The sequence below is a fragment of the Manis pentadactyla genome, chromosome 5 (genome assembly GCF_030020395.1).
Source record: "Manis pentadactyla isolate mManPen7 chromosome 5, mManPen7.hap1, whole genome shotgun sequence".
In the NCBI taxonomy this organism is placed as follows: Eukaryota; Metazoa; Chordata; class Mammalia; order Pholidota; family Manidae; genus Manis; species Manis pentadactyla.
This window is the reverse complement of record NC_080023.1, coordinates 5,392,717-5,414,154: the sequence shown is the minus strand read 5'-3', so window position 1 is coordinate 5,414,154 and position 21,438 is coordinate 5,392,717. Positions and strand designations below refer to the sequence as shown.

The window sequence follows — 21,438 nt, the reverse complement described above, 5'->3', positions numbered from 1 at the left end:
CCTTGCTCTCTCCCTGGAGGCCCTCCTTTGCTCTCACCAGAAGTCCCTTGTCCCCACTCATCCCCAATGCCACTGTCTCCTCCAGGACCCGGATTCTGTGGAGAAGGTGTTCATTCTCCCCACTTAAGGCCTGGGTCATGTCTCCTATGCCCAGCACTACATCCTTTATCAGCTCTTTGTAACTGACCCCAGGCTCTGAAATCAGCCCCTGGAGCTCCCAGTTCTCCAGCGTGACATGCTTCACCATGCCTCTGGACTGCCTAACGCTCTCAGACGTGGCTTTCTGGACCTGGCCTAGACGCCCCTTCAGTTTTTCATTTTCCTCTTCGAGCTCAGAAATTGTGCTGTAACTTTTCCTATTGCAGTCTTCAAGGTCAGACATGACCTCCAAATATTGGTCCAGTTCCCCTTTTATGTGAGCGATGTCTCCCACCAGGACACAGTTATCCTGTTCAAGCACAGATATTTTTTTCACATTTGTCTCCCTCTCTTTTTCAAGGCCACGCAGCTTTTCATGGCACCTCTCTCGGTCTCCCTGAAGTTCGGCATCGTTGGGTAAGACTTCGCTTCTCTCTTTCTTCAGTTCAGAAACGAGCTGATGAAACTCTCTCCTCGGTCTCTCAAGGGCTCTCGGCTGCTGGGAGAGCCAGTTCTGACCCAGCTCAGAGGGCCGCTCTGGGCCTGGACTCACATCGTCCAAACCAGGCACCATCCCAGGAAGAACATCCCGGGTTCCCAGGGCCTCAGTCTCTCGTGGCCTGACATCTTCGCCGCTCTCCTTGGCTTTTCCTTCCATAGCAAAATGAATATTCAAACCCAGGTTTGCCAAGGCCTGTGGAGAACAAGCGTTCTCTTGGCAGCTGTGCCACTTCCAAGCAAAGCTCCCGTTCTCTCCTGCCAGCGTGGAAGCCTTCAGTCGATGACCGCCACTCCCAGGCTTCAGGACAGACAGTTGCTGGAAACAAGCCTCCACCTTCTTTGCAAATTTGTCTATTTTGAGCTCAGACCTGTCAGGTCCTCTGCTCGGAGCCCACGGGCTGCTGGTGGGGCTGGCCCCCTGGGGTGACAAGGGGAGTCTGGGAGACAGGGGCAAATCTTCCTCTTCCGCTAAGGGCCGAGGGCAGCAGGCAGGGCTCTCTGGAGCCCCAGCACCGCCCTCCCAGCCCAGGTTCTCTCGGCCGTCCTCACTTGGCGGGCGCTGGCCACCGCGCGCTTCCCCCTCCCTGCCCCAAGTCCTCCTCAGCCTCCTCTCCCCAGTTCTCTGCCCTGGGGCCCCTCTGCCCTCCCTCCGTGGGTCTTTAAGATCCTCGGGCCGCCTCCTGGGAAGTGGGTGACTTGGAATCTGTGGGGACTCCTGGCAGAGGGAGGCCTCGTGGCGCCTTGCACGGCGATGGTGCTGGCAGAGCTGCCCTGCGGCTTCGCGAGCAGGCAGGGGCCGGGCATCCAGCACCCGCTGGGTCTGGAGGTCTGCTGGGAAAGCCTCCCAGAGCTGCAGCACCCGCCGCTGGGGAACCGGGTCCCAGGCCGGCCCCCAGGGAGGGAGTGCTGATGTCTGAACCAGGAGACAGGACTCTGGGGCCAGGCCGGCTGCGGGCCTCTGCTCCAAAATCCAGGCCACGTCCGCGGGGAGGAGGGGGCTGCCCATGTGCTGCCCTGTGGGGCAGCGGCAGGTGAGGAGAAGGGTCTGCTCATTCGTGCTGGGCACAGCCGCTGTAAGCTGGGGATGGGAAAGGAGGGTGACGTGTGAGGCGACCCCAACCTCCATCCTCCCCTCCCCACTCTCTGACCTCAGGTCCTGACATGCTCGGCACATCCTCACCCAGCCACATAGGCTTCCCTAACAGCCAGGCCTGTTACCACCCAGGGCCCCGCACCTGCTCTGCCCTCAGCCCAGAACTCCCCTCTCCTGGGCCCCCTCTCCTGCTTCATTCACATCTCAGTGCAGACATGCCTTCCCCAAACGGACTACTGAGCCTGGCCACCACTCTGTCCATCTACCACCTCTCCCTCCCATCTTCCTGTGTAGCTACGGGTGTTGTCTAACGCCCCTGGGAAGAGCCTGCACTGTCAATTCAGTGGCCACAGGCCACGAGGGGCTTTTCAAATGTAAAACAATTAAATAAAAGTGAACATTCAGCTCTGCAGCCTCAGCAGCCACATTTCGAGAGCTCAGAAGCCATGTGTGGTTCACGGCCGCTCTGGATGCACAGGGATAGAACATCTCCCGCCTCACAGAAGGCTCTAGTGGACAGCACTGCTCCCCCAGGGCAGGGACCCTGGGCCTAGAACAGTGCCTGGCACACCGGATGTGTTTCATAGATATTCGTGAATACATGTCTATATTCACTTGTTCAGTGCATTTATCCAGAGCCGGGGACTGGCCCAGCTCGCAGAATAGACCCAGGCTGGACTGGAGCCTGGCCCTTCTGGAAGGAAAGGAGACCTGGGGGTGAGAGCTGGCTTCACCCAGGCCCACTGAGAGCCCTTGGGCTCCCACACGGCCATGGCCCACCCCTGCCCCACTCCACCCCAGGCCCCACTGGCTGTTCTCCGCCAGGCAGGTCTTCCTGTCCAACTCAGCCTCTCCACGGGGGTCCGGCTGCCCACGGGCTCTCCCTGCCCCAGAGACAGCCCTCAGTTCTCTCCTTGCTCTGCAGGTGGCACGCACCCAACACGAGGCCTCAGAGCTGGGCATGAAGGAATGCAGGAGCGAGTCAAGTCCCACTCTGTTTAGAGCCGTAGAACCACATCAAGGCCAGCGGGCCTTACACTGGGCCACGCACACCTCTGTTCTTTCATGACAGGGAGCAGAAGCTGAGTAAGGCACTGAGCGAGTCGGAACCAGGCTCCTGACCCTTAGGGGACACGTGCTGCAGAGACAGCAGCTACCGATCTGTCTCCAGGGCTGTGTGGCTCTGGGAAAGCACAGCCTCCTCTCCAGAACAGGGGTCAGGCCGCTGTCACACAGGTGGTCAGAGGGGCCAAGGAGATCGAGTCTGCTGCGTGGCAGCCGGGCCCGGGCCCACAGTTGGGTGCCCCTCCTGCCCACTCCCCGCCAGGCCTCTGCATTCCAGCCCATCTCCTCCCGTCTTCCCTTGTTATTTCTATAATGGTCTTTCAAACCCAGAGCCTCTTTACCCTGCTCTCCTACATCCCGTGTGGTGGCCACAGTGCACGTGCACGTAGTAGGGCTGATTGGACCCAGCTGGTGCCCTGGGCATGCAGAAAGCCTCTGGCCTCACCTGGCGGTGAAACAGAGGGGGTCTGTCCAGCCCCAGCACAGCCCTGGGTGCCGGGCCCCTCGGAGGGCTGGCCTGGGGAGCAACAGGGCCCAGGGTTAGGAAGGCCTTCCTGGGAGCGGCCTCGGGACTGCCCCTTGCAGCTGAGCCACAGGCTGTCAGGACAAGATGGCCCTTCTCTCCGACCCAGGGCCTTGGAGTCCCACAGGCGCCCGGTGATCACCATTGTCGCCGGGTGAGGGGGCCAAGGCTCAGAGGCAGGAAATGACCATCCGCTGAGGAGCAGGAGAACTGGGCCTGGAAGCTGCCCCCACCAACCGCCGAGCCCACACAGGGGGCATCGCCCTCCACACCCCCTCAGCCCAGCACCTGGAGGGCCGCATGGAGTTGTGACCGCTGCCCCCACCCCCCACACGGTCAGCGCGAGGACGAAGGGGCCTCCCCACCACCCAGGCCCCTCCTCCTTCTCTAGGACAGCTTTGACCTTGCTTGAACTGTCAGCTCTGCTCCTCAGAAATGGGACAGGGGACGTCAGCCTTGCCAGCCAGCAGCACCACGGGTTCTTGGTGACCCCCTCACCCATGAACTGCTTTTGGCCTCAAAGGACTGTAAGTAAACCACAGACACCCAGGGGGACGGTGTGGCTTTGGGGGTCCCTGAGTGCAGTGGCTCTGGAAGCAGGGACACTCAAAGCCATTTCCAGCAGTGTGATAAGAGACATTGGTCCCCATTAGGGACAAGTTCAGACAAGAGGCTTCTAATCCCCAGTAGCTACCAGACCTTGAACCTGTCTACACCTGCGATGTCACTGGGATAGACTCGCTCCTGGTCATTACATGGTCTTCTGCAAAGGCAACTCCCCTAGAGAACACCTGCTGCCCCATGCTGGCATGTGTCACCTTCTAAGGCTGCAGAGTGAGCCTAAGTCAAGGACCTTCTCGTGGGCTCACGGACTCTGATCTCACCTTTACCAGCTGTGTGGCACGAGCAAGCAACACGACCTCTCTGAGCCTCCCTTCCCACCTGTAGAGCAGAAGCAACCACCCCCTGCATCATCGGGGTGTCGCAGGCATGCTAGCTCATTGGTGTGTGTCCATGCGGGCACCCATGTCCCACACACCTGCTGAGCCCCTCGGCCCAGGGCCACCATCGGAGAGGAGGCAGGTCCGCCAGCCTCGGCTTCTACAGGCATTCAGTGCCTCGTCACTGGGTTGGGGCAGCGGTTTGTCCTGAACACGGCTCAGGGCATCCTTGAAGAAAACACAAGAAGTCAGGAGAGCTATGTGTCCCTGGCTGGGGTGCTCCCTCCAAGCTGGTCCTCCCAGGTCCCTCCCAATGACCCCAGGAGGGAGTTGGGTCCCCTCCCTGGGTGAGGAGAGCAGGGGGCACGTGGTTTGGCCTTGCCAAATGGCCCTCTGGGTCCTGCAGGCAAACTGTTCCCATGCACTAGACAATGAGGAGCAGCAGTCACTTCTCCGAGGAGCTACTGGGCTTCCTACTCCCTAAAGTGGCGTGAAGGCTCCCAGGCCCCTCTGCTTCCTGCACAGAAGCTCCCTCTGTGTCCCACCAACGGAGGTGGGTGCCTGCCCAGGGGCTCCAAGTGGTCCTGTCCCTCAACTGTCAACAAGTCCCGAACAGCCAGATGTCTTTGGACAGCGCTCCCTCCCCTCAGCCACACCCTAAAAGGCAAGCCAGCTGTGCTTGGAGGAGCACCCCCAAGCCGGTGCCTTCCCTCCCTGCAGAGCCCTATTGAAAGGCAGACCTTCACTGCTGCCACTGTGATGGAGGCGGGGCTGGCAGCAAAGCCCAGCTCTCACCCACCCAGGTTCCCTCTGTCCCCCAGGCTACTTGTACGAGGCTCTAAAGGTTGCTGAGTGCACACCCACCCACCTCCCCCAGACCGTGAGGTCCTTCAGGAAGGAAATTTGCCTTCACTCGGTCTGCACCCTCACCTTAGCCTGGCACACACTAGGTGCTTAATATGTGTTTGATGGTTGGATGGACAGACAGATCTGCAGGAAGGCAGGCGTTTCAGATTTACTAGTGCATTTACTCAGCAAACACTTCCCAGGCTCCCACGGAGTGTCAGGTGCTGCTCTAGGTAAGGGGGAAATGACCAGGAAATGCCCATACCCTCCTCACCTGTCCCCAGGTCCTCAGCTCTGCTCTCAGCTGACCCCTGCATCAGTGCTGGGCCTACTGTCACCCCTCCCGCCCTGCTCCCCACAGGCTACAGGATCAGTTCAAATGCTGAAATAAGGCACCAAGCGCTGCCCACGGGCTGTCGGGGTGCCGCCAACCCTCCTAACCCTGACTTCCACTCAGAGTGGCCTCTCTGCCCCCTCCCCGCCCTGGTTCTCCCCAGCCTCCACACCTCCGCATGTGCTGTTCCTCCTGCCCCGCTGGTCTGTCCCCTGGGAAGACTCTGGGATGCCTGCTGCCCGCACATCTTGCCTGCCAACCTGCTCCCCGCTGGGCTGGGCTTAAAGGCCAGATCTTAAGGAGGCCCCGGCCGACCTCCCCCAGATTAAACCCATTCCCTCTTCAAGCACCAGCACCTCCCCTCCAAGTTTTGACCCTGCAGTTATCCGCGTGATGGTCTGTGTCACGTCCAGTTCTCCTCATAGACCAGGCATCTCAACCCAGGCCAACCTGCGAATCACCCAGAAGCTTTTAACAGGTCTGAGGCAGGGCCTCCGCCCGAATGAGTGAGCCGAGGGCCCAGGCATCCGCTCCGCCCCAAGTCCCCCCGGCCTGGCCCGCGCTGGGCCTCCTGCTCGCCGCCCCTGGGCTCCCTCTTGTTTTTATTTGTTTGCCTCCCACTCGATCAGAACTAACATTTTTGTCAGCACTGTAAAACCACTGTTGGAATGAGGCGGAGAAGAGGGAATAAAGGAGAAAGAGAAAGCCAAAGAGAGAGAAAGTAAATGAGAAGGAAAAAGAAGGGATAGGATGGAGAAAGGAGGAGACAGAACTTCAGTGAAGTGAGACAGGCAGGGGTGAGGGGTGGAAGGACGAGAAAGGGACAGAGAAAGGCGTGTCAAAGGGCACCATGGTTGCACTGTTATTCTGTTTGGATTTTGCTCCAATACCCAAGTTGACTTCAGTTCAACAAATCCTTCTTGAGCACCTACTATGTGGCAGGCCCTGCTCTGGAGCTGGGGACACAGCCACAGATAAAACACACACAGACTGCTGCCTCGAGGATGTAAGATCCAGTGGGGGACATCTTAGAAGATGATGTGACCCTCCCCTCCTCCACCCCGCTTCCTTCACAAATGATGAAATCAGTACTCAGAGAGGGAGAGTGACTTGTCTAAGATCACACAGCACACACAGTGGGAGAGCGGGACTACAGCCCAGAGCTTCCAAGTTGACCCGAGCTTTCTCTCCCTTCCTGCTCCTCTCTGCTCATTTTTGCCAATCCTCATTCTTTTCAACATTCACAGGAGCATTTGCCTGTAACTTTACATGGCTTTAGCTTTAACATGTAATTATTCTGAAAGGTAGGCCAAAAGAAGAAAGTGAGGAATACAGTGAAACCCAGGCACAAACGTGATGAAATTAGAATTTACCCTTCCAAGCTTTTTCTATACATAGACATTTAAATTCTTTCAAAAGTGTGTTTCTATAAAATGTCGATTTTTGCTTCATTCATTTTTATCCTTTGATATTATGAGAGGATTATTTCTCCCCAAGTTCTTCTGCACTTTGGTATTTAACTTGTCCAACTATCTCTGACATGAAGAATGCCTTCATTTACCAAATCAGTTCCTTCTTATTGGACATTTAGGCTGTTTCCAATTTTTACCAACTCTCAGCAGTGCCAAGGTACTTTTAATATTTGACAAATATTCAGAATAAAATTGAATATTGAGGTTTTGCACATTGGTATTTATCTTATAACTAGTAGGGCTGACCTTTCTGTGTAAGACCACTGGCTATTTGTATTCCTTTTATATTATTTGTGTATTCATGACTTTTGCCTATGTTTCATTTTTTGACATTATTGGCACTGTGTTCTAAAGCCCTTGTTTGCTGCTGGAGTGAGTAACAAACAAATGTGTCATGTATACTTTTGCATACATGCAAGCCGTGAGCTGCCTGGAACTCTCTGAACAAGAAGAGATTCTTGTAACTGCCACTGGGGGTCGCTCTACTCACACTGTGGAGCAGGGAGGCTGGCAGAGCGTCCAGTATTCCTGATACTGCTGTCAATGTGGAACAAGATCTCAGCTCTAGGATGACAGCCTGACACTGATATTTTTACAAGTGTGACTTTCCGTCTCCCTGCGTGAGCCTCCTGTCACCCTTTAGGCCTGGTCTCAGCCCTAGGCTGTCCCCTGCCTTAGCAATTTGCAGCCCGAATCACCACTGTCCACACCTGTGTCTGTCTTGCCTGTGGGCTTTCAAAGACCAGGGTCACCTGTCCAGCCCAGTGCCTGGCACAGGGCCTGGGCCGTGGCAGGTGCCCAGTGCCCACTTGCTAAAGAACATTCACATGCATCCGCTGGTATGCCTTACTTATCTTACAAATCACAGTCCTTTCAGATTTCCTTTCACCCAGGACCCTGAGCAGAATCCCCCTCCCCAAATGCCGTCCCAGTTGGGGTTTGTCCTTGGAATGGTCCGTGTCTTCAGGGACCTGGGCTCCAATGACTTTGCTCTAGAAACTGTAAACATTGAGATCCCTGGCAAGGCATGTCCTCTGGGCTGTGGGATTGGGAACAAGGACACTGATCTCTGCCCGACTACTGCCCTGCATTGATGAGATCCTGTCTGGGAAAGTGCTTTGTAAATATGAAGTAAATAGAATATCTTCTCACGGTGATTACTCTCACCGTAATTTACACCATGACGCCCAGAGCCCAGCAGATAAAACCAACAGGCCCTTCTGGGTGGGCGCCCTGACGTCTCTCATGACTTTCTATCTGATGCACACTTCCCTAGGGCTCAGCCTTCGTTAGGTTTTCAATTTCACAGCCCATGGCGAGGGGCTGGTATGCGGGGCTGAATCAGTACCAGCTGGTAGTGACGAGGAACACACAGCTGTGGGCATGGGCTCCAGGCCCAGCCCAGCAGGAGTCAGAGCTTCCAGGCATGGGTCAGGTCGCTAAGGGAGAAGGTCAGGGAAGCCTCGAGGGCAGTACTGAATTGAGAGAAAGTAGTGGAGGTTTACCCCGCCATTGAGGGGAAAGGGCAGTAGAAGCTTCTAGATGTATGGAAGGCAGGCAGGCAGGAAGAGCCCCGCATATTCAGGAGGAGCCTGCAGAAGCTCAGTGAAGCTGGGACAGGGTCAGGGGAAGGAGTGGGCAGTGGGGCTGGAGAAGGATCCCAGCCCAGAGCAGCGGGGGCCTCCAAAACTGGGGGCAGGAATTTGAACTTGCTCACAGGCGATGGGAGTCAGGGAATTTGTAAAGGGAGATGATCTGGGGGTTGCCTCAGTTCCCTGGCTCCTCCCTCCCTGGGTCCCGGCCCCTTCAGAAATGCACTGTCACTTTGGGAAATCACACACATGTGCGATGCTCTCAAAACCCTGCCTATGATTTCCTAGGTACACAGCCACGGCCACGGGCACTGAGGTTGACACAACTCCAGACCAAGACCCTGAGGAGCCACGTCTGGCTTTGCAGTTTGCTTATCAGTAGGTTCTAGTATTTAAATTCTAAAATCTCCGGCTACACTGCCTGAGAGCTGGTGACCGGCTGGCACTTCACATCCTCCCAGGGGCCTTCTCAGGGGGACGTCCTCCTCTCAAGGTGGCCCAAGACAGAGCTGTCAGGCGCTCTGAGAGTAGCACAGAGCCTGGCAGCCCCTGCCACACCCCACGGCCCTGGGTCCAGGCCCATTCCTAGCACCAGGGCCCCAGCAGTGACCCACAGGCTATTGGGCCCCTCCTCTCACCATCCTCTGTCCCCACCCCTCTATGCAGGTGCTTGTCACCCCATGAGGCAGGGGTTTCTCATGCACTTCCCTGCCCCTGGATGCAGCTCAGGTTCATGGAGTTAGGCACCAAGTGGGCACCCACGGAATACTGATCACTGACCCACTGACCAGCATTTATAGGAGGAGCAAAGCGTGCTGCTCGCAGCACACTTATGGGATCAGCCCATGGGGCACAGATCCTGGCCCAACACTGAATACCCATGTGACCGTGGGCAGGTTATGAACCTCTCGGAATCTCCACTTCCTCATCTGCAAAATGGGGACAAAAGAGTGCCTTCCTCTAAAGGTCAGTAAGGGACTAAACGCGTCAACAACAGATAGAGGGCAGGGGAAGGGGAAGTGCACGAAGACACCGCCATACACCTTGGGGACTGTCCACATCCGCATACGGAGCTGAAGTAGCCCGTGTCGCCCACCGTCAGGGAATTGGACCTGACAGTTTTACCCTATCCTGGGGCCTCAGAACAGCTGATCCAGAGGGGGTCTTGTTATGGGCTGAATTGTGTTCCCCCAAACTTCAGGAGTTGAGCTTCTGGATTCCAGGACCTCAGAAGGTGACCTGGTTTGGACATACAGTCTCCACAGACGTACCTAGCTAGGATAGGCCTCAATCCAGTAGAGCTGGTGTCCTTCTAAAAGGGACCGTTTGGATACAGAGGCAGACATGCCCAGAGGGACGACCTGTGCACCCCCCACCCTGCCCTCATGGCCCACCTCATGTGTGGTCCTTTGCCAAGCAGCCCCAGGAAACTCACTCAGTGCCTAGGTCCCCATTTGATCGATAAGGAAATGGAGACAAAGATATGAAACGACTCAAAAAGCTTACAGGGTCCCAAGAAGTAGAGCCAGGCACTGGCCCCCCGAGGTGGGAGAATCTCTGAGCTGTACGTGTCTCCCCCTGGGGGAACTGTTATTGTCTGGCTTTAACAGGAAGCTGCTCCCTGCAGGGCTGAGTCCCCCTGGGAGGGATCTTCAGCAAGTGGGATGAGAGCCTACCTCCCCTGCAAGTCAGAGCATGTGATGCAAGAAACACACAAGCCACGATCAAGCGGACACAGAGAAGCAAGCTCTCTCCTCGCGGGACCTCTCCCAGCCTGGGTTCTCACAGGGCTCCGTTTCAGATTGCTAGAAGCCAGATGGGTGAGCGCCCAATGACGCTTACGCTGGAAATGTTACCCGACTTACGTTCCATCTTTACAGGGCTCTTGGTAGACAGCAAGCTCTGCTACCCTGGGGCCCAGCAGAATCCACAGGCGCTAAAGCCATCCTGAGCTCACAGTGTCAACCACTGGCCGGGAATGCAGCTCCTCTGATTCTCAGCCTCACAGGGGCCTGCCCGCAGCCACGGGGCTCCAGTAACTGAGAATAGGGTGCACCTCCCTCCCTCCTCCTCGGGGAAGCACTTGGTAAATGTTTACCAAGCTCTTTCCAGTGCCAAGTGCTGTGCAGAGCAGAGGATGCGACGAAAGATCAAGAGGGCAGTGCTGTCCTGAAAGGGTCCGCTTTTGTTGGAAGGAAGACAGGAGTAAAGGAACAAGTAAGGCAGGGTAGGCAGTGCACAGTCACACAGGCTGCTCTTGGGGAAGGGCTTGCATTCACACGACCCCAAGGGGGTGACATGGGTCCAGAAATGGTTTCATGTGCTTGTTGCCAGGATGACCACCCTGCACATGGGTCCTTAAGGGGTGACGGCTGGAGCAGGCCGAGGCACCCTGGCTCCCCCCAGTGCTGTCTCCGCAGCTCACCCTGTGCACTCCCCACCCCAGTCCTGGCTGGTGACAGTGCTCCCACAGGGCCATGAGAAGGGAAGCCTGGGGACCTCTGGAGGACCAGAAGAGGGAACACCACCTGAAGGAGGTGGGGGGGAGGCCTGAGCTGTCACCTGCCACATAACATTTGTCTCCCTAAGTCATGTTCAGGTCCTACCTCTGTTCCCCCCTGTACCTGTGAATGCGGCCTTTTGCAGATGTAAGTTAAGATGAGCTGATACTGGGGCAGGGGGCCCTAATCCACTACAACTTGTCCTGAGAAGTGACACAGGCACACAGGGAGGAGGCCGAGTGAGGACAGAGGCGGAGACTGGGGTGATGGGGCCAGGAGCCGGGTCACCCCTGCAGCCCTAGAGGCCGGAAGAGGCCTCCAGGGGGAGCACACCCTGCTGACTCGTTGGGGTTCTGGCCTCCAGGCCTCGAGAACCGTGAAAGACTAAATGTCTGTGGCTGTAAGGCACTCAGTTCGCCTAGGGCTGCTGACACTCCCAGGAGCAGTTCCTCCAGGAGCAATCAGGGTGACGCGGCCCTTCCTGCCCCTGAGCTCCAGCCAGGCGGGTGCACCTGGCAGGGCACAATTGCACATGGTCTCTTGGGTGGCCTCTCCTGAGGCCCTCCAGGCTGGCTGGGGCCTCCTGCTCGCCTCCCTTGGACAAGGCCCTGGCTGCTCAGTGTTCTGTGTCATTTCTGCATCCCTCCTACCTTCTGTGTCACTTCCTGCCCCAAGGTGGTCTCAGAAGCCCAGCAGCCCAAGTTCAGGAGCTGCAGGGCCATTCCAATCCACCACTAGGGGTCTGCACGCGGAGGCATGAGCAACAGAAACTGCCTGGGAAATTCCCAACCCAGAGGCTGGCTGGACATGAAGGAACAGCAAGGGTTGGGATTAAACCCCCTCGCTCCTGAGCTGCATGACCCTGGGTCCCCACTTCCCCGTCTATGAAGCAGGCAGAACATCAGCCTGGTGGCAGGTCTTATGTACTTGTTATGAATATAAGAGGGCCCAGTTCCAAGGATGAAGGCCAGTCTCCTTCCCTCCCCGGGTCTCCTGACAGCGAGGGAGCCTCACCCACCTCACCCCTCCTGCAGGCTGACCCTTACCTCCCAGCACAGGTTCTCCGACGCTCACCAGGAGAACCACACTGGAGGCAGCCCTCTCCAGGGGGCCCCTGCAGCGGAGGAGCTGGTGACCACAGGCCCTGTGCACTCCCAGCCTTTGAGCCCAGGCAGCCCCCACAGATCATGGTGATGAATCACGGTCACACTTAACCTACTCCAGTCCAGGAGAAGCCCTGGACAAGCAAAAGACCAAGCGAGAGAGGAACTAGGATGTAGGCAGAGTGGGTGATCCCACCCGACATCCCACCGGACGACCACAAGCCCAGGCAGATGGCACTGGTGATGGGGACAGAAGCCAGATGTGACAGGTCACTCACGATGTATGGGGTGTGGCACTAAGAGCCTTCCCCGTACCTTCCTTTTCATCCTCATAATCACACTAGAAAGCCAGTCTCAGTATCATTTCCGTTTCACACCTGGGAACACTGAGGCACAGAAAGGTCTAGTAACCTGCCCAGAGGCATCACGGTGGGTAAGAGGCAGAGGCGCACTGGCGTCTGCTTGGGGTCCCCCCTGCCTCTCACGCATGAGCATCTCACCCGCCCTGGCTCCGACCCTGCGAGAGGCTCCGATGCTGAGGGACCCACTTTTCTCTTCCACAGGTTCCTAAACAGCAGCCCCAACTTCCTCTGCTGACAAGGGGCTGGCTTCTCCCAACGTTAGAGGAGGGCTGGCTGGGGACCACGACTGATGGGCAATTTAGGGAATTTTCAAGAGGCTTTTGACAGTGCACAGCATCTCCAGCAAAACCTCAAGAGCATGAGCCCCATGTGAGATGCAGTCCCCAGAGCACTGGGACCTATAACCGGCAAGTGTGAAACACCGAGGTCACAGATGCGTCACGGGGGGCTTGCGAACTGGTGGCCCACCAACTCCTGAATCCAGCCACCGACACGGCCCCAGACGCTCAGGAACAAACTCTGGCCCCAGGGTCTCCAGGCAACGGCAGCAGCTTGCAGTCCCAGCTCTGATCTGGCCCATGTCCCCATGCTGGCCCCAGTACTTTGTAGCTGGGTGCCTGTGGCCAAGTCCCTTAACCTCCCGGGTCTTGGCTATCCCAGCTACTCGGTGGGATAACAGCCCCTGGCTCACAGGCTGTTCTAGGGATTACATGAGAGAACACAGAACGTCCAAAATATTAGCAGGAGTCCCTTAGAGTTTAGGTATTCAGCTTTTCCTTAGAAGAAAGAATGAGTCGCAGTGTCTGGAGAGACTGAGAGATGGGGAGAATAAAGTCTTAAGCCACAGCCTGAAATTTCAATCTTACTTTTAGGAAAATTACAGAAAGAATTCTGAATGACAATTTCCATCTACACATGATTTATTTTCCAAAATTACATGTTGCCAATATTAAACACTCACTGTTTTCCTTTTATCGGATGGACACAATGGAGAAAGAACACGGCAGCAGATGAGCAACAACAGGCAGATGACAGAGTAGACAGACAGACAAAATACAACCACAGACAAACTCAGCACTAAAATGATCTTGGCAGGATAAACTTCACTATCTTAAGAAAAGAAAATGGAGATGGTTTAAAGTTCCATTTAATTTAAAATAGATTGTCTGAATCCAAAGACAAATTTGATTTTTTTGAATAACCAGTCCCCTTTGGGTAAGGTGGCTCTCATTTTCCCTTAAGTGCCAACTGACCCAGGGGAGAGAAGCAGGGATGCCTAGCTTTTGGAGGGAAGCTGAGTTAACGCGCTCTTTCCGGGGAGGCAGCCTGGTGCAGGAAAACAGGGTACTTTGGAAGCCCATCAAATCTGGATCAAATTCCAGTTCGGCCTCTTGCTAGCTGTGTGACAGCAGGCCAGGGCACCACCTCCCTGAACCTCAGCCTCCCCATCATGGTGTGCATGAGCATTAGATGGAACAACGGCTTTGAAAGGACCCCATTGGGGGCCAAGCACATGGCAGGAATATATTAAATGCAAATTTTTATTATTCTGTCAGTCAAGTGAATAAATAAATACCCAGTCTGCCCTTGCTTCCAGAGCTTAAGAAACGTGCCCAGGCTCACACAGCTAGTAAACAGGAGAATCAGCAAGGGACCCAACCCCATGTGCTTTCCACTGCCCAGTCCTGGGGGCCTCCTGTGCGCTGCTGCCAGGCATGGCTGCAAAGACCCGTCAGACCCGGGCCCTGCCCTCAAGGGGCTCACAGTCTAAGGAAGGAGAAATGAAGACCATGTGAGGAACTGCTGTGCAGGGAACCGCCGTCACCTTTGGAGATGGGAAGGAGGAAAAGGGGTTGACTGCTTTCGGCAGGGAGCGCGTGGAGCAGGGAAACGGCCCCAGTGCGTGGCAGTGCCATGCACTGCACACCAAGGAGCTCCCCTAGACAGGGCCGGGCACACGGCAGGAACCCATGGAATGTCGGATAGATGGACGGTCTGGAGGGAACACATGTGAGGGACAGAGAGAAGCTGACTGGCTGCCTGGAGAGATGGACAAGCAGATGGTGGGGAAGGAGGGAAGGGAGCACGGGTGGACAAGCGGATGGCTGGGTGCGCAAGTGAATGGGCGTGAGGGTGGGTAGGTGGGCGGGTGGATGAGCAGGGGCGCAGGTGGGGAGTGAGGGCGTGGTGCAGAGAATGGGTGGGTGAGGGTGCATGGGTAGGACCATGGGGCAGACGGTTGTAGGTGGCTGGATGGGAATAAGGATGGATGGATGGGACAGGCAGGTGAATAGGAAGACTGGACACCGAAAGAGTAATTAAGTAAGTGACTTAAGCAAGTGGCTGTACCAGAACTTTAGAAAAAAAGCGATAAATCACTCGTGCCCTGGCTTGAGGCCACTTACCAGGCTACAGTGACCAGCAGAGGCGATGCTGGGCGCTCTGTCCCTGGGGGCCTGGGCTCCCAGCTCCTGCCGCAGGTTCCTGTTTTGCTGGACGAGGTCCTCCAACCGGCCCTGCAGGCCGATCTCCGACAACTTCAGCTCATAGATGCGGCAGCGCAGCTCCTCCAGCTGCCCGCGGAGCCGGCGCTCCGTGGCGCGCTGCTCCCGCAGGCGGCGCGCCGCCTCGTCCCGCTCGCGCTCGCCGCGCTCAGCCCTCGCCTGCAGGGCGCGCAGCTCCGCGGCCTCGTCGACGACGACCGGGAGCCCGGCCGGGCCCGGGGCGTCCAGCTCGGCCAGCAGGAGGCCCGCGGCGCGGCAGAGGCGCCGCACGCCCAGCTCCAGCCGCTGCACCTGCTCCCGCAGGCCGCGCTCCTGCTCGCGCACCAGCCCCAGCTGGCGCCGCTGGGTCCGCCGGCAGCGCTCCAGGGCAGCCGCCTGCCGCCCCAGCGCCGCGTCCTTGCGCCGCAGCCGCTCCCGCAGATGCCGCAGCCGCCCTCGCTGCCGCCGGGCCGCGCGCTCCTTCTCCAGAACCTGCAAGTCGGCGGCGGAGGAGGGCGTCAGGAAGCCAGCCCAGGGGCAGACCGCTTGCATCGATCTGTCGTTGTGTAAACTTCGGTATTGTGTTCATCATGGATTTTTTTTGCATAGAAATACTCCTTCAAAATATTATTTATCTTGCTTACTGTTTTTTTTTTTTTTACGTTCCCTTAGATTTTGCAGTGGAGGCGAGTGTCTTGCTCAGCTCTCCACAGCAGGGGCCTGCACGCCTGTGGGCTCCCCAAGTCCTGGGAAGGAAACCGCAGCGGGCAGGATAGGCGTCAACTGGGGCGCGTCTGTTGCGCTGCTCCAGGGCTTCCACTACTGAGTACCTCCGCGCCAGTTTGCAAAGTCCGCCTGGACCCCCTGAGCCTCCCCACTTTCACCCCAGGACCTCCCGGATCTCCCCATTTCCCGGCGCCTGAAGATTAATACTCGGCCCAGCAAGGGTCAGCTGGCCTCGGCTTCTGGCTGGTGAGACAGGACCACCAGGTCATAGTGGCTGCTCAGTACTGTGAATGGAGCTAGGAACTGCTGACCCCTCAGGACATACACTCATGTGACTTGCACAACTTATCACCCTAAAAGTCACTGCAGTCAGGGGCCAGCCTCCATGTAACTGACTCGTGGCCTGGAGCGCACCCTCCCTGCTCTCAAACCTTGCCTTCCCCCGACCCATGTGAGCTGGGCGGGGGTGACCCAGCCACTGCGAAATGGGAGTCCTTGGCTCATTTTCAGAATTAATTTAAGCGCACAGGTACAACTGCCTCTGTGCTAAATTCTCTCTCAGCTGCTGGTACCTGTGCTGCTTCTCCACGTGGGGAGCTTGCAGAAGCCAGAGCAAAACCACAAGTGCAAACAGGACACAGGCACGTCGGGAGCAGCTCGGCAGGCTTGACAGCTTGATCTGGCGGGATATGGGGTAGATGAACCTGGGGTCACATTCCCTGGGAGGAAAACTGCCCTGGTCTGCCTGACGGTGTGGATCCCGTAATCAGTGGTGCTGAGCACATGGTGGTGGGCTGCCTAGACGGATCTGCCTCGGTCAGCTTTCAGAATGAAAACAGATCACTACAGAAATCAGCTCTCTTTGTATGCAAATGCTTGCTGGGAATATTGACAACAATTGAGTGAACCTGCCCTGTGGAAGCTATCAAGCGCAAAGGGCAGAGACAACTCATTCACGCACTCTGACAAAACGTGCTGTGAAATGCGGGTGCCTCTAGCGAGAGATTTAGGCCAAGTGGTTGCTGAGGGAGCCTGAGCAAACCCCCTTACCACCCTGAACTTCTGCCCCTCACCTGGAAGTGGGGTTTCATGACAGGCCTCTCCCAGGAGCATACAGACGGCAATGAGAATGTAGTACAGGGATGTGTGCGGAAAAGGGCTTATTCAACTGAGAAGTGCTGGTCCTGCTGTGCCTCTGAGCCCCACAGCACCTCCCCCGCTGGGCACCCGCGTCCTCTGTCTCCCCATCATGCTGTGTACATCTCATGATTGCAGGTCTGTGTGTCTGGCTCACCTTGGAAATCTGACATGTATATAGGGAATGGCTAAAAAATTTTTATGAAACTCATTCCCACAGAGCGAGTCCATTTTTGGTGGAATCCCACACCCCACCACCTTATCTAGTGCTGAGACCTCTGAGGCTGCTGATGCGCCAGCCAAGGAGCATTAAGTCGCCTTTTGGCATGTGAAGAGTTCAATATAAAGGGGGAAAAAACGGCGCTGACATGTCTTCCTGACATCTCAGACTGATTTCAATTTAATTGAACTCCTTATCTTTCCACACCCTAGTTCACTGGCTAAACCAGTGTTTCTTGAACTTGTTCGACTGTCCCCCACTATAAGAAACACATTTTAGCACCATGCACATTACACGCATGCACACACACACAGCTGAGACAGAAGTTTCATGAAATAGCTCCCCCCTTCATACATGTGGTGCCTATTCATGTTTCCTAGTCAATTCCGCTTTTTAAATGCTGGTTGTGACTCAAGGAATTGATTTCACCACCCACTGTGGGAGTCAACCTGCAACTCGACACTCTTTACACTGGACTGTAAGCAGCAATTCACGGAAACAGTGTTTCTGGGGATCATTGGTGCCGCACACAGCTGCCCTCCGATTCCTAAACTTGCCCTACCTCCAGCCTTCATCATCTCTCCCCTGGAGTATTTCAATACAGGCTAATAATTATGAAAGTGGCCCGTGTTGTCTAAATGCCTACTGCTGTGAGTGGTTTACACATTCGAACTCAACCCACACAAGGCCCGATGGTGTGGCTGCTCTATCATCCCACTTCACAGATAAGGAAACTGAGGCCCAGAGAGGTTAAGTCACTTGCCCTAGGTCACTTGCTCTCACTAATGAGTGGCAGGGTCAGGGTTTGACCTCCAGCATCTGTCCCATTGCCTTCAGAATGTGGTCCACACTGTGGCCCTGGGGTTCGGTCCCTCTGGAACACCAGTGCCCTCTCCCCACCCGCACCCTCTGCTCTGGGCTGGGTATGCTCGCCCACCCGCCCCTGCCTTTGCCCATGCTGTTACCCACGCTTCACATGCCCTTCCACAAGGCCCAAATCAGATGTCTCCATTCTCTACGGCTTCCCCCACGTACACACACGCTGTGCCAGTGCCTCCCTCATGGCACCCAGCGTCCAGCTGTGGAGTGACTGGTGTCCTGTCTCCCCACCTGCACAAGGCTCCTGAGGGAGGGTCACTGCATCACCCATCAGCTCATGTTAGGCCAGAGCCGGCTCCTGTTGTCAGGCACTAAGGCCACAGAACGAATCTCTGACAAGAGCTCCCAGCAGGTGCCCAGCCCCGACAGGTCACCCAAAGCACTGGCACAGTGCACGGGGATCCCATCTTACAGACGAGGCTGCTGAGGCCCACAGAGGCCACGTGACCTTGCCGCAGACCCCACAGCTCCTGCCTGCTCTGTTGGAATTAGGATCCCTCTAACCCCCCAGCTGGCTCTCCCGGGCTGGCCCAAATATATGGGGTCACCCTGCTGGGCTGGAACCTGGGCAGAGAAGGAAAACAGTACCTGGCTGACAAGCTCCCCCTGCAGCGCTTGGAGCTTCTCCTGGGCCCGGAGAGAGGCGCTTCTTTCCTGGACCACGCGGGCGCTCAGCTGGTCCACCCTCTGGAGAAGGTCCCTCTCAGACAGCTCCAGCTCCTGAATTCTGCAGCATTGAGGCAGGGAGCACTTACTCAGGATGTAGTAAACACGGCCTAAGGTTTTCACACACATCGAGGTCAACCTTTTTTTTTTTTGTCACTTGGCCAATTTGACATTCTGACAAAATTGCATTTTGTAAAACATTCATATGTATTTTTTCAAGATGATCTAAAATACTTCAGAGACATCTCTTGAGTGCTAATGCACCCACATCAGTACTCTTAAGGTGTCCTTATCCCTAAACCAGTGCCCCAAGGTCTGCTGGTCCCACCTAAGGGGACTGAGCCTGAGCCCTGTAGGCTAAGCGCTTATCTGCATTGTCACAAGTAATCCTCTTGTTACCAGCCTGTGATGAGTTCCCTTACCCCTACTTCACACACAAGGAAACTGAGGATCAGAGAGGCCAGCCAACTGGCCCATGGTCACACAGCATTTTAGAGTCCACACCATCTGACTCCCAAACTCATGCTTTTGACCCTGTGCTCCATTGCCCCCCATTTGAGCTATGCCCTTGTGAAACTCTTCTGAGGAAAGGATTGAAATTCAGGAAAAATAAAAAAAAGTTTCTGCAAGTAAAAGAATTCATCTTTGTAGTACCTAGAAAAGTGCAAAGTTGGAACCAGCCTACCTGTCTAACAGTTAGGGACCTGAAGACTTTTTAATTATCCTGGGGAGATGGTGGAGCTTGGGTCTCACACAAAGTGGTACCCAGACTGGATGTGAACCCAGACAGACTGCAGCTACATAGAGAGGAAACGCATGCGGGGATGGAAAGAAGCCTGGAGGGAAAAGTCTGGGCTGCTGGTACCACAGTCTGGCCTCTCTTCTCCTAGTTCAAATCCCCTTAATGGGCCAATCTTACCTCTCTTATAGGAAACCAGGAAACATGAAAAGTGTGCTCACAGCCTACATGGACAAGCTCTGTGTAGCCCCTCTCCTTTTCTCCTTTCCCCAAGTCCAGGCCAGGCGACCTGCTACTCGAGGACAAACGCTGCCTCCCTGGCTGAGGACCTGTCTTTGCCTCCTGATTGCCACGTACCAGCCGTGGGGCCTTAACTGAGCTTGTTCACCACTATGTAAAATAGAAATAATTGCCCCTTATTCAGAGGGTTGTTGTGAAGATTAAATAAAATGATGCATTAGTATGAATAATAAGGCCAAGAGCCCCCTCTTCTACTCTAGTTCTGAGGCCCTGGGGGAGCGTCTCGGGAGTGACAGAAGGGAGTGTGCCCTCTTGTGTGGTTTATAATCAAGCTCCTTCCAAAGCGAACCTGAGGCGTGGCCCCAGGTTAATCAGAGTCAGGCTGAGTGCCTTCTGACTGTGTAAAATGTGGTGATATCTGAAAGAGACAAGAAAAGCCTCTCTTTTTAGTTTTTGAGTCCAGCCTGAAACATTAAATATAAAACAATACTTAATTCTGTTATTATTCTTATACCTTAAGCAGAAAGTGACTGACCTCACTGTGGCCGACCGAATAACAGCCCCTAAATTATAACCAGCCTCTAATCCCTGCAACCTTTGGGTGTCACCTAAAATGCAAAAGGGACTGTAGGGGTGATTAAGCTGAAGATCTTGGGATGGAGAAATGAACCTGGATTATCCAGGTGGGCCCTACCTGCAATCTCAGGTGTCTTTACAAGAGGGAGGTGGGAGATTAGCTACAAGAGGTGAAGGCCATGTGACCACGGAGGCAGGTGCTGTTTGTTGGCTTTGAAGCTGAAGGAAGGGGCCAGGAGCCAAAGAATTCAAGGAATGCAGCTATAGAAGCTGGAAAAGGGAAGGAAACGGATTCCCCCCACCCACTACCGCCACTGGGGAGAGCCTGGCCCTCCAGACGCCCTGACCCACCCAGTGACCGGGCTTTAGGGCTTCTGCCTCCAGAAGGGCAAAACTATGCATGTGTGTTGTTTTAAGTCACCCAGTTCATTGTGATTTTTTTAGCAGCCATAGGAAACAAACACACTCCCAAACAGGAAATAGACACTGAAGCACAACTTTTCACTGATTAATGACGAGTTAAAAAATATTAATATTTGCAGGGCTGCGAAGAGTGCTGTGAAAGTCTCTTGCCCCTCCAGGGCAGCAGGATAAGGTGGTCCTTCCTGACTGCAGTCACCATTCTGGGCAGGCTGCCTGGGTTCGAGTCCCAGCTCCCCACGTAGCTGGGTCGTGACCCTGAAGTTACTTAACTACCCAGCAGCTTTATTTCCCCACCTGTAAATTGAAAATACCACTGTTACCTCCTTGTTAGTTTTGTTTTAATGATTAAATCTCTTGATCCATGCCAAGCATGTGACTGTGCCTATCAGGGACCGAGCCCTCCACGCCTGTGCAGCTATTGGTAATCCTGTTGCATTTGGATTAGAAATGAATTTGCAACGAAAGTGTCATGAAAATGGGTGTGCGTTTAATTTCCCAAATTTCTCACAATGCTGTTCATTATTTTTATAAATATTTTGAAATTTTAAGCCTTTAACTGAAGTCCAATGTATGCTACCAACCTTTACCCTCCCTGGCTAGACCAAACCCATTGGGAAATCAGCCTGAAATCTATATTCAGACCCTGGCCTCAGTTCTCAGTGACTCTGGGTAATGCATTTCATCCTCTTAGCCTCAGTTTCCCACGTGGGAAAGGGGATTGGTCATAGCCTCTGTGTGTCACTGGGTTAGAGGGCGCGATGATGGAGCACGTGCAGGGCCAGCCCTGAGCCGGCACCTGGTGGGCTCTTGGTGAGTGTTGACGTCTTTTTCTTCTCCACCCCAGCCACAGATCCAGCCCCCCTCCCTGCTCCCCGCTC

General features: G+C 55.3%; 1 protein-coding gene across 1 annotated transcript in view; it reads right to left on the bottom strand.

Moving 5' to 3' along the window:
- The window catches only part of C5H4orf50 (chromosome 5 C4orf50 homolog), a 105,383-nt gene that overhangs the window by 81,765 nt on the left and 2,180 nt on the right, over positions 1-21,438 (bottom strand). Inside the window, 6 exon segments of the mRNA XM_057503223.1 lie at positions 2-1,717; positions 3,243-3,314; positions 3,819-3,910; positions 4,360-4,489; positions 14,877-15,446; positions 18,505-18,643. Coding sequence (XP_057359206.1) covers positions 2-1,717; positions 3,243-3,314; positions 3,819-3,910; positions 4,360-4,489; positions 14,877-15,446; positions 18,505-18,643 — 2,719 coding nt within the window.